The sequence below is a fragment of the Apteryx mantelli genome, chromosome 1 (genome assembly GCF_036417845.1).
Source record: "Apteryx mantelli isolate bAptMan1 chromosome 1, bAptMan1.hap1, whole genome shotgun sequence".
In the NCBI taxonomy this organism is placed as follows: domain Eukaryota; kingdom Metazoa; phylum Chordata; class Aves; order Apterygiformes; family Apterygidae; genus Apteryx; species Apteryx mantelli.
The window spans coordinates 204891929-204904082 of NC_089978.1; the positions used below are offsets into that span (position 1 = coordinate 204891929).

Sequence of the window (12154 nt, forward strand, 5' to 3'; positions counted from 1 at the left end):
TTTCAGAGTATTAGCACACGTTAAAACCAACCTTGTATATAATTCAATTACATTAGCTACAACAAAGTAGCACTTTATTCACTGGAGCTTCTCCAATATGATAAAATTCCTCTTTCCTCAAGAGAGAGGAAGATTAAATGATCTTTCCATGACCCTTTACCTCTTAGAAAGAAATATTTTATCAACATAGTATGTATTTCTTCTTAGATAACAGAAAGGAGGGCTTCATGTAGCCTAGATTTTTTTTTTTAATAGTGTGCTAAAAAAAAGTCATTAATAGTTAAGCTTGTCTAATACTGCAGTGTGATGTTTTAGACTTCAGAAGCATGTACAAATAATAAAAAATCTGAAAACCAGGAAATGTAGAGATAAGGTAACCTCCTCCCATATCACATAACCATATAAACCTTTATTCCCTGAACCCTTTGAACAGTACCTTGCTTAGGATCTGCCAAAACTCCTGAGGCCACGATCTATACAGTCTGAGCATGGGAAGCACAGCATGAGAAGAATACAGGGCAGGGGAATCACTGAACTTATCCCCAACACAATTTGGGCCTGTGACACACTATATTTATTCATAGCTATTTATTTCTGAAAATGCTATATGCCTTTAGAAGACTGCAACTGAAAGTCAAAAGTGTTATGTGGCTTGCCCTAATCACTACTTATTCGATCAGGTATAACCTTCTGAAGAAAAGAAAGCCTGCTCCTTCTCTGGCAGGTCTGCCAGAGCGCAGGGGCAGGCAAGAAGAGCAGAGAAAGAAGAGCTCACCAGACTAAAGGCCTGTGGCACTCTTAAGGGCAGGCCTCAGAAGTAATAAACAGAGAGAGCCTTTGCAAGGACCCCAAGAAGATGCATAGAGCTTGCTTGCAACCCCAAAAGTCAGTGAACGCTCAGGCTTCAAGCAAGCCTGGAAGAGACCAACCCTAAAAGGACATGATAGAGAAAAGAAGTTTAGTTTATGAAGCCTGGTTTATTTCTATCAAATCTGAAGTTTTCCTTAGCTTAAGAAGTTACTTATTCTAATTTATGTTTAAATAAAAACTTATTCTTCAGTTTAAAAGCCCTTTATGGTCTTCTTCAGGTAAGGAAAGTTCAAGGCAGATGAGACTCATAAATCTGTGTGCCTGAGAGTCCATCACAGGCTTCATGTGAGCTGGCTGAAGCTGGAACACATTTGCACTTTTTACCTCAAAGACAAATCCCAAATATGAGTATCTATTCTCCAACAGAGTCTCTTTGGAGAATCAGTTTTCCTTACTCTTCAAGCTAATGGTTCCCTGCCATGCACAAGAGCAGACTGCTGAAAACGCACAGTGCAACAGAGAAGGTGAACAACAACAGAGATGCAAAGCTTTGGTGGGCACTGAAACAGAGGCCTTCACACAGCTTGTGTCTAGTTCACTACAGCTACATTTAAAATAACTGTTTTCAAACAGTCTCATCCACATTGAGAATTGTGTTGGGCACCATACAGCTGAAGACCCAAAGTGGCAGGTGACATTAAGATTCAGTTAACTAGGTTTTGCCCAGCATACTTTCGGTTTTGAGGCAAAGATTAGCCAGCACGGGAAATACCAATTTAGTACATTCTCCAAAAAAGTCTCCTGCTCCCATGAGCCAGGGATTCTTGTTTCTTCAGCTATAAGTTCTACCTGATATTAGAACTATCATCTAGTATAACTTTTTTCATGCAATATATTAAACATAAAAAAACACCAAGCTCCACTGATCAAGGCCTGTGGGACCTCATCGTCTAGCAACTACCATAATAAAGACCCTATAGTTCTGCTTTCCTTGTATAAGTTCACAGCTTGTTTTTTCCATTTTATGCAATTGTACTTTAAGAAATAAGAGTTGTTTATGCCAAAACTTTTACCATTATTGGAAAACTGCAAATCTATCTAGGTTAGTTAAGTATTCTTCCCGCTTCTGTCAGCTGCTATTTTTAGTTTGAGTAATACTATTTTTTTCAGTATTACCAATGTTATGATTCTCAGCGTTTAACTTCACACAAATTACATGTGCTTAACACACTACAAGTGCAAATAAGTGTCTTTAAAACAAATGTCGGGTATACATGATTAAAAAAAACTAAATTAGCAGTTGCTGAATGCAGCAATAGTATTAGGTACTAGACTAAAAAACTTGTCTAACAGGGTAATGAAAAATGGGTAGTACAGGCAATAAAAATATGCATATAGTGACAAATGAAAGAAATTAGTACAATGAATTACAGCAATCAAAAAATCCTTTATAAAAAATGATTTTAAAAAATAGTGCTCTTTATGAAGGCAGCTTGTCTCAAGTCAAATTTGCACCAGCAACTTTTCCTTTCCTCAGAAACTGGTAATATTCATAATTTGCACTGAAAGCTGAAATGCCTACAGATTTCAAAGCATTTTGAAAATCTAAGAGTGAAAACTAAGGTGTGGGGTTTTTTTTGTTTTTTGGGGGGTTTTTTTTGAGTGGCGAGGATCGCTCAGTAATTGGTGTACCAGATTTAATATCCCCAAATGCATCTAACCAGAAATTCAACAAATTTGCACTGAAATAGCATTCTCACTTTCCTACACATTTTCATAAAGTTTAATTTACTGATACGTATCAAAAAAAACCAAACATTGAATACCTGAAAGGCAGACTGATTTAAGTTTCTATACAGCACTCAACACTGTGTTCAAATAGTAGTCATTAAAAAGGTCATTTTCCCAAAAGGCTTCTATCTTGATTTCTAAACTAGCAACAGAAACTAGAATTACTTTTCTGATATGAACTGCTATATCTCATGAAATGTCATTACCAATCAATTATTCTCCTTTGAATTCAACTCTCATTCATGATAACAGTAAGAACTATATTCATATACATAAAAAGAAGAATTAATGAGTTTAAATACAGATTTTGAATGCCTGCAGGTTCTGCCACCTCAAGGGAACTCCAGAATCTGCAAAGCTTTCATAACGAAAGCTTCTAAGAATTTACTTTTTGTTTCTCTTTTATTACTAACAAAAAAAAGAGGTAGGGACAATTTTAACTTATATTTCAATCATGTGTTGTCTTCTTGAAATCACTTCTCTCATGTAATCCAAACATATGTTGGATTACATATGTTAAATACTACCTTTTTGGACAAAACTCAATTAAAGACAACACACAAATTGACAATAAATTACAGACTACCCCAACTTGACTAATCAAATTTATTTAATCTACATTTACAGTTTTATAATAAGGTATTTATAATAAATAACTTCAGACTTGACTGAGCTTGATATAGAAGACCTCCAAAATCTCTCCCCTTCTCTTTGGGGGTCAGTATTTATTCCTAATCCTTTACATCCTCATTTCAACTTTTCTTTTTTTCCTTTTTTTAGGATCTACACAAATCCCATAAAAAATATATATACTTAAAACTTACTTGAAAAGAAACATATGATAATGAGCTATTTCCACAGTGGCAAATTCAAAGCAACTTTTCCTAAACTGAAGCATTTTATTCCTGAAAATTAAATTCCAAGAACAGATAAGAAAATAGTTTTAATAATTCTAGTGGAAAGCCTTTTGGGAGCAGAGAAAGACACCACTAAGAATAGGCACAAAAGTCCTATTACATCTGAAATAAAACATTTGAATCTAACAGTGTCTTTTGACATCAGTTTCCAAAAACCTATTATGTTTCTGGTTTCTCAACCAGCATTTATTTCCAATTCTGCCACCTACAATCTCCTTACTTCTTTCTACATGCTTTCTAGCAGCCACGGGCAATACTAATACTACAGCAATATCATTATTCTAAATCTCTACAGTACCTAAAATTAGTAAGTACAAAACCTATCACAATGTCCACACTATGACACCTTTTGGACCTGGTCTGGACTCACTCTAAAATCCCTTTAGCTTCTTCAGCTCTTCCCACCTCTGCTTTGAAAAGGGAGAGTGACCCTTCCTCACCTGGGACCAGCACCATCTTTCCTCTCCTCAGAAGGGCAACAGCCCTGAGCACGACAGAGCAAGGCTTCTGACCCTGCGGAGCCACGAGGAGCATGGTGATCCTGGGAGGATAAGGGATCAGGCCGTGCTAGGGTAAGGGCTCAAAAATCCACAAAGGGAGAGGAAGGAGCACAGGAGAAGTTGGATGTTATGGTTCTTCTAGCATAATATCTTCTTCATAAGATGCTGTGAAGCAAGATCATACCTTGGTTCCCCAGCAAGATCAGACAGAGAGGAAAGGGAGAGACAGATACAGGCCCACACACAGTACTCCAACATTCCAGACAGGCAATTAGTGGAGTTTTAATAATATCATCATAACATATGAAGGTACTGCGATACTTTAAAGTGCAGGGTACTGATGGATCATTAAGAACTAAATCATATCCCTATCACTTCTTTCTAACTTATATAATTCCTAGATTTCGCCTTATCTCACTGACTGCTGCTATATATCCTTTTCACATTCTTCTGCACCTCAAGTCTACCCACTCCCAACTAACAATGTTATTAAAATACACTTCTACTTTTCTCTTTCTCCACAGAACCACAGAATAGTTGAGGTTGGAAGGGACCTCTGGAGATCATCTGGGCTAACCCCCTACTGTTACATCTTACTCCTTCAAGCTTTCTTCTCTTTTTCCTTCCCATCAACTCATGGAGGGAAGAGAAGAAAAGGGGTTGGAATAGGCAAGATAGATTGGATAGGAGATTGATAGGGGACTTGTTGGGTGGGTTTTCTGGTTTGTTTGCTTTTTAAAATGACACAGCAAAAACATTCTAGTTGCACCATGCCTTGATTCCACCTGATGAGACGTATATCCATCTACTTATACCACAGCTACCTACCTACTGTGGAACTCGAGGATTCTATGCCCCAAAACACTCATACTCTATTTTCCCCTTTTCCCACCTCTTTTCAGGAGCTGGGAGAAAGATCAGAACTTCCAGAAACACCTAAATTACTTATTCTTCAAACTCTGCTATGTAGAAAGACAAGGCTATTATTTGGCTCAGTTTTATTAAGTACTCAAGCTAAGAAAACACAAGCACAATCAGCAAAGCAGGGATATCAGGCTGTATGTTACTTCCAATAAATGAAGTTAAAGAGCTCTATACATGAAATTGAATCATCTTCCAGCTTTAGTAATTTTATGTTACTTTGAAGAATTATCACAGTTTCTAGAAAGCGTGGATTTCAAATACTTGATGTCATTCTAAGAGTGAAGCACACATACGCTTCTTTTAAGACACACACAACTATTTAAACACTAGAAAAGCACTCCTCTGGACAAGTTTAACAAATGACTAGAAATAAAAGCAACTCCAGTTTTATTTAAAAAAAAAAAATCCAAATGAGAACTCAATAATCCACATTTAAATGAATATGCTACCTGAGCAATGTTGTTACCTGCCAAAAGACAATAAAAAGAAAAAAGCCCTGAATAATTTCACGTGTTTAGTGAGCACACAAAATCAACTGAAATTGCATTCTAGACTCAATCTTTACTGAATAATATTAGCTATTGAAGTTCTATTGACATACAGAATTTTACTTCGCAATAAGTTACCTAGTTACTGACATACAGTATTTCCTGTTTATTTTAATTACTCCTAAGCAATAATAAGAAAAGTGTTTTATTCTGGCAGTGTCTTGTAATGAAGTTAACTGTCAGCAGTTTCATTAAACCAGCCTATTTCTAGATACAACTCAGCCACAAAAATCCCCTCTTGACTGTGACTGCTAATAAAAAGTGTCAGAATAACTTTTTTGCATTAAAACACTCTCAAAATTCAAATATAAACTCCTTAGCCCTAAGTCAATCATTCAACCAAAAAGAGACTATAATCATCCTTTAACTCCAATTCCTTTCCACGTCGTCTCAAAATATTATAGCATGCTGTCCTCCCATACACACTGAATATTTAGCAAAAGTGGTCATTTAATGTTGGAAAACCTGAGCCATATCTTCATTAATTATCAGTATAAAATTAGAAGTGTTAGACTAAATGTATTATTAAATAACCCTCGTAAATATAACTGTTGTGTTCCTACCCTCTATGCCCAAATTTGCATCTGGGCACTTGCTACCTTTTCCATAGACTTAATAAAAATATTAACTATCTCCTAAGACCAGTCACTCATACAAAAACATCTTACTTCATGCATACTCAGATAAACAGAAAACAAAACTAGTCTTAACTCCTACAGGTTTCCATTTCTATCTGACATCAAGATACTGATATTACCCAATGGAGGATGGAGTCAAGCCACAGAAGCGAAGTACATCTCTTTCTTTTACTAAGTAACACATTAAAGGAAGTCTTTGGAGAATATTTGGGGGGGGGGGGTTAAATCATGTTACTTGAATTCTTATCCAATTAATTTGGTTAAAAGAAAGGACATTCAGTATATACTGCAGAAAGAGATGTTTACCTGAAAATTGTATTTCAAAGTTGTTTTAAACTTGCTTAAGTAATTTAGAAATAAATATATTGCCTAGCAGTCATTTTCAAAGAAATGCTTCATGTAACTAATCTTCCCCTAAAACAACAATATACACAGATTTTTAGACCAGACAAGTTAAACAGTTTCTAATTCCTTCACTGAAACATAGAAAAAAATATATATATTATTTTGGGATACTTTTCCCCCAACTAAGAGCTACAAAAACTCAGTCATTATACATCTGAACCATAGCTTTAAGTGATAACTACAGATACAATCTTCATTGAAATCCTGAGAACAGTTTAATCACGCAACACAAGGAAGTGTAAAAAATAAAAATAAAAAACCCACAAAAACAAAAAAACAAAAAAACACACCCTTTATGCTGAATGCAAATAAATCTTTATAACATTTTAAGAGACTATTGCTGATACATTACAAATGTTTATTTTCTTATAGAAGTATTTGAGAGATTCTGTCAAATTTCATTTATTGGTTCATTTCTAGCTACAACACAGAAACTGGTCTCATTCATTAATAGCTTCTCTCTTGCTGCTAGTGTTCCCTCTCCTATCTCTACATGTTTCTTTCCTTCCTGCTGCCTTCAATACTAAAAAAGTAAAGTACCACTGTGTAGGAGGCAGATGGAAAGAAGGATTCTTACACTTTTTGAAAGAAACTGGTGTAAGAGGCTTTTTATTCAAAAACAGTTCTTCAGCACATGTAGAGGAGCATTTACATTGAATAAATAATTTCATAAACTGAAGAACAAGTGGAAGCTAGTTTGGCATTTGATTTCTCATTTCATCTAATGAACTGCTACAGGATGTTCTGTCTGACTCTATAATGACAGTAACAGAAACTACACAGAAGCGTATTTGAAGGTCTAACTGGAAACTTTAGGAAGTAGAAGAAAATGAAGAAAAAAATGTTTGAAAGAGGACTGCTCCATCACCTGTACCATTCATGACACATATGCTTTACAAAAGAGTTAAAAAAAAAACACACACACACACACACACACACACACACACACACACCCCTGTGCCATCTAGTCGTCATGCACATTTCAGGCTTTGAGTACCTAAACATATTAGAACATGAATCCTGTTTTCTGCAAAGCATAAACAATGCGTAAGACTCCTTTGGCTCATAAGTAAATAATGAAGAATACATTATTTATTTCAGCTTCCTCTACAAGTAATTCTTTGGTACTTGCTGCCAGTCTTGTCCCTCAACAATCCTTATGCACCCATCATAAAGTTTATTTCGCCTTTCTGTGAGCATTTCATGCAAGCATTCATATATACTATTCCTCATTTAGCTACAATTAGACTATAGTGAAATTGTCATGTTATTGTAATTAGTTAGTACCCATACTACCATACCCAAACTATTACTTAGTTTTTGCTATTACTGACTGAAAACAGATTAAAATGCCTTTCCAATTGACTTCTTCTAGGGTATCTTTCAAGTAAACATTAATCTATCTACCACTGCTATCAGTCAAGGCTTGACTTCTCTTGTCCATCCCTACAGTCTCACTGCTATTTCAGACTTGCTTTCCTTCGCATTCATATGAAATGTCACAGCTATTTACTCTCTACCTTTTCAATTCCCTCATTCCTTCAAAAACATAATTTTCCAGTTTTCTTCCTGATTGCACTCCTTCTCCTCTTCTGGCTAAGGGTGTTTGTTCCTTCACTAGTATGTACTTGTACTCTTATTGCTGTCTCAATTTGATGCACATGATTATCTCTTAATATACATGTCTGTGTATTTCAAAATACCTCTGGTAATATAGATAAAATTCTAAAAACGGATTTATTATATTATGAAAATGTATTTTAAAGAATGTGCAAAAATGCCAGTACAGTTGAAGTCACTTGGCAAAAGCTTTTTTGTAATAGCAACTATTACTGATAAAATTAATTATCTAAAGAAACTGTTTCATACATATTTTGTAATTATTACATTTGTAATATAATGCAATGTTATTAGCAGCTTAGGGAAGATGAGTGTATTCAAACCAGAAAAACTACATTATAAATTAAAAATGAAAATTAGCAGTAAAGGCCAGAGAATGCATTTTTAATTTAGATTTACAACACTGATCTATGAAAGTACTAAATTTTTATACTGTGTTGGTTTCCTAACCAGTTTGTATTTAACATTTTATATATCTAATTTCTTTAAAAGTAAGCACATTAGTTCATACCTCATTAGAATAAGATTAATCTATCAGTCATTTCCATCTTTTCTTAAGATCTTTGAACAGCAAGTTATTGACTAGACTTTCTGTATAAAAGGTAAGTTTTAGTTACCAGTACTGTTTTTCACCTTTCTTATCCTCTTGCTATAGTTTTTCATAATTGAAATCTTACTTGTATTTCTAAAAGACATCAATATGCTGCAATTGACATTAACAGACAAGTCATTATTCTGAATAAATAGTTGAATTATCTTAACACTTACTTCACTGAAAAAGTTCCCTGAAATAGCACTGGACTCCTTTAACAATATTAAGGCAATAAGGCTCACAGCCACAGGACACATGGTATGAGGCAGTATTTCACGTCTTCTGACCTTCATCTTGATAATTTTGTAAGGCCGACTGCTCACCTTTTTCACTCAAATAACAATTTCACAGACCTTTAGCAATGTCTTCCTCTCATCCCTCCTTCCTCTCAAGTCTTTCACTTTTTTCTTTGCTGGAAAGTGAATCTGTTTAATTGTTCCTTGAATCAAAGCCAAGCCATACCTCTGCTTGTCTTTATAACCCTCATTTGTATACCTTTCCTAATTTTACTTCATCCTTTGGAGACTGAGAATCCACAACAGTACACAGTATTCAAAATGCAAGTGCACAAGAAATTTGTAAAGTAGCTTAACTATGTTTTCTGATTTGTTCTCTGTTGCAACTTAATCATTTTAATATTGTTTGTTTTCTGATTGCTACTGAGCAAGACAGTATTATCTGTCCAAGAGCTCTGGACAATAATAGCTAATGCAGCAGTACCTGTCCCTGTATTAGCTCAGTTAAGGTTTTCTTTCCTTTGTTATTCATATCATTCCATATCTATCCGTGCTGAATTTCTTCCGAAAGCTTGTCATCCTGTCACCGAGTTTTATGAACACCTCCTGTGACTATTCACAGTCAACCTTAACTTTGAATGACCCAAATAACTCGGTACAGTTGGTGAATTTTGTCACTTCACAACTCAACCCATTTCCAAGACATTTACAATCACATTGAACAGCAAGACCACAAAAGTTCTTGTGGGATTCCATTACAATCCAAAAATATAGATTCTAATTCAATTAACACATTTAACATTTGTAATTAATCATTATAACTTCATTATGACAGTATAAGAATTTAAATACTGTATTCATTATATAAAAAAAATATGAAGAAGCTTTCATAGGGGAGTATGACAAGAAAATTAAGATGAAAAGCAAAATCAAATAAGGAACACAAACTAACCATGTTACACACACACAAAGAGAAGAATAATTTCCAAGTGGAATATCCTACAATAAGAACTTCCAGACCTTGAATGATTTTGACAAATACACAGAACCATAGAAATTCTGCTCTGGATTACTTCAAAACACATTATTAACAAAATATACAAAAAGTGGAAAAGAAAAGAGATTCAAAGGCACAAGACAGGAGAAGAAACTGCCTGATGCAATGCAGAAGATTAATGAGATGTCTCTGCTGTTACCACTCACATCTTCATCGTTATTCTTAGCCTGCACTTATATATCCTCATATTCTGGTCTTTTTTAGACTAGTTCTCAATTGACTGTTGTCAAATTAATTAATAATCAACACTGTGATACCAGATTCATTATTAAAATGAGTTATCTAAAGAAATTATTATTTAGATAGCATTCTTACCTCTGTTACCTTGGGTTGAAGTCTTAAAACTTCAGGACTCATGCGTGGGATATCTATATGAATCTAACCAAACAGAAAGAAGAATACTGTAAAAGGAGCCAACAGCATACTTAAAAAAAAAAAAAAAAAAAAATTAAACAGTCCTATGGTCTTCCAGGTTCATAGTCATAATCCCATTGCATCCTTGCTTTAGGAATAACATGGATTTACATTAGTTTAAAAGGTAGGGCCAAATCTTGAAGCCACTAATCTACAACAAAATAGTAATAAAAAAAGAATACTATTTCCTTTCACACAAAGATCCTTATACCACATTTTGAGGGTTTGCAAATTATAGTCCTTCTGGCAAGATTCCTCCATTACTTCAAGGTAATTACATCTGAAGATGTATTACTAGCTGCACGTAAAACAATTTTCAATTGACACTGTCACAAACACTGTTACTACTAAAGATCAAGCTTGAAGTAGAAGATAGATCTCCACTTCTTCTATCCTAAAGAAAGCTTACTGTCAATTGCTTACTCTATAATAAGTGACACAAGTTATTCATTCTAATAAAAAACTCAAAGAAAAATAATCTGATTATCTAGGGAAGCAAGTCTGACATGCCTATCTCTACGGAATATCATACACAGTTTCAACTTCAGCAAAACTATGCAGCCACTAAGCAACAGTCACTGTTCCCCTGTACTATCCTCTCAACCATTTGAAGCAGACTCTGAGCAGGAGATGGGTGCTTTGGAAACCCTACTACATGTCTTAAATGGAAAACACTAGTATGGCAGTGTGCATGCCATGACAAAACCTGACATTAAGACTTCAAAATACAGAAGATAAAGTATTTTAAGTTTCAGACCAAAACATTTAATATTTCAATACAGATTTAATAAATTTTGCTCCTAAAAGGGAGGAAAATAATTGGTTAGCTGATTGCCTATCAAGTAAGATTAAAGAAATAAGAGAGAAACAAAAGGAAACTTTAATGGGGGGGGCAGTGGGGGGAGGGTTGACTTTTTTTTTTTTTAAAAACAGATCTAATGTAGGTAAAAGTCATTTTAATAGGTGTTGTACCTGTCTATAGGTATCTTGGTGACTTTCATCATTTCTGGAATCATAGTATTGTTCAACAAATGCAAAATATTCTTTCCGTTTTCTTTGTAAAGTGCTCTCTCTTCGGTCCACATTTGCAGGAAGATAACCCTGAAAAACAGTCAGATAAAAGAGATATTACTCTGCCTTACAAGAAGCACAGTTAGCATTTAGTTATATGGGACAGGAAAGCTAATGAATTGATTCAGTATGATACAGTCCTACATGGATCTAAGTAACCCTTTAGCAAATCAGTTATCATTCAAACTGAATACAAAATTCAGATAGCAATACCTTACTAAAAATCAACAGCTTTTTAAGAAAAGGTTTTAAGTTTATTTTTCACCTTTAAAAAAAAATTTATGATCAAAAATACTATGATGTTTTGCCTTCCAAAAAAATTTTTTCAAAATAAATAAGTACAGGAAACTAAAATACTATAAGAGTTCCTTAATTCCTACTGTCCCATGTGGTCCTTCTTTGAGGCATTTCTTTCGATTTTAAAAAAAATGCATGCTATCTCAGTTGCTTTAGAGTAGGAATGATAAACATTAGAATATGTACTTATGTTTAAATTATGGTTAAAATCATAATGCAATGGAGTATTTCCTCAAAAACTTCAAAAACATTCTAGCTATTCTATTTCACTGTTTCAAAAGAGAAAAAAAAAAATTAAGCTTTCATTTTACCTCAACAGATTATTACAGGGTTC

At 34.4% G+C, this 12154-nt stretch overlaps 1 protein-coding gene across 5 annotated transcripts in view; it reads right to left on the reverse strand.

Annotated features, from left to right (window-relative positions):
* TBC1D22A (TBC1 domain family member 22A) overlaps positions 1–12154 on the reverse strand; it is a 200173-nt gene that overhangs the window by 146233 nt on the left and 41786 nt on the right. For all 5 annotated transcript variants that reach the window (XM_067315862.1, XM_067315871.1, XM_067315852.1 and 2 more), the window contains exons 6-7: positions 11425–11553; positions 10354–10416 (exon numbers count right to left, since the gene is read on the reverse strand). In XM_067315862.1, coding sequence (XP_067171963.1) covers positions 10354–10416; positions 11425–11553 — 192 coding nt within the window. The remainder of the gene's footprint in view (positions 1–10353; positions 10417–11424; positions 11554–12154) is intronic.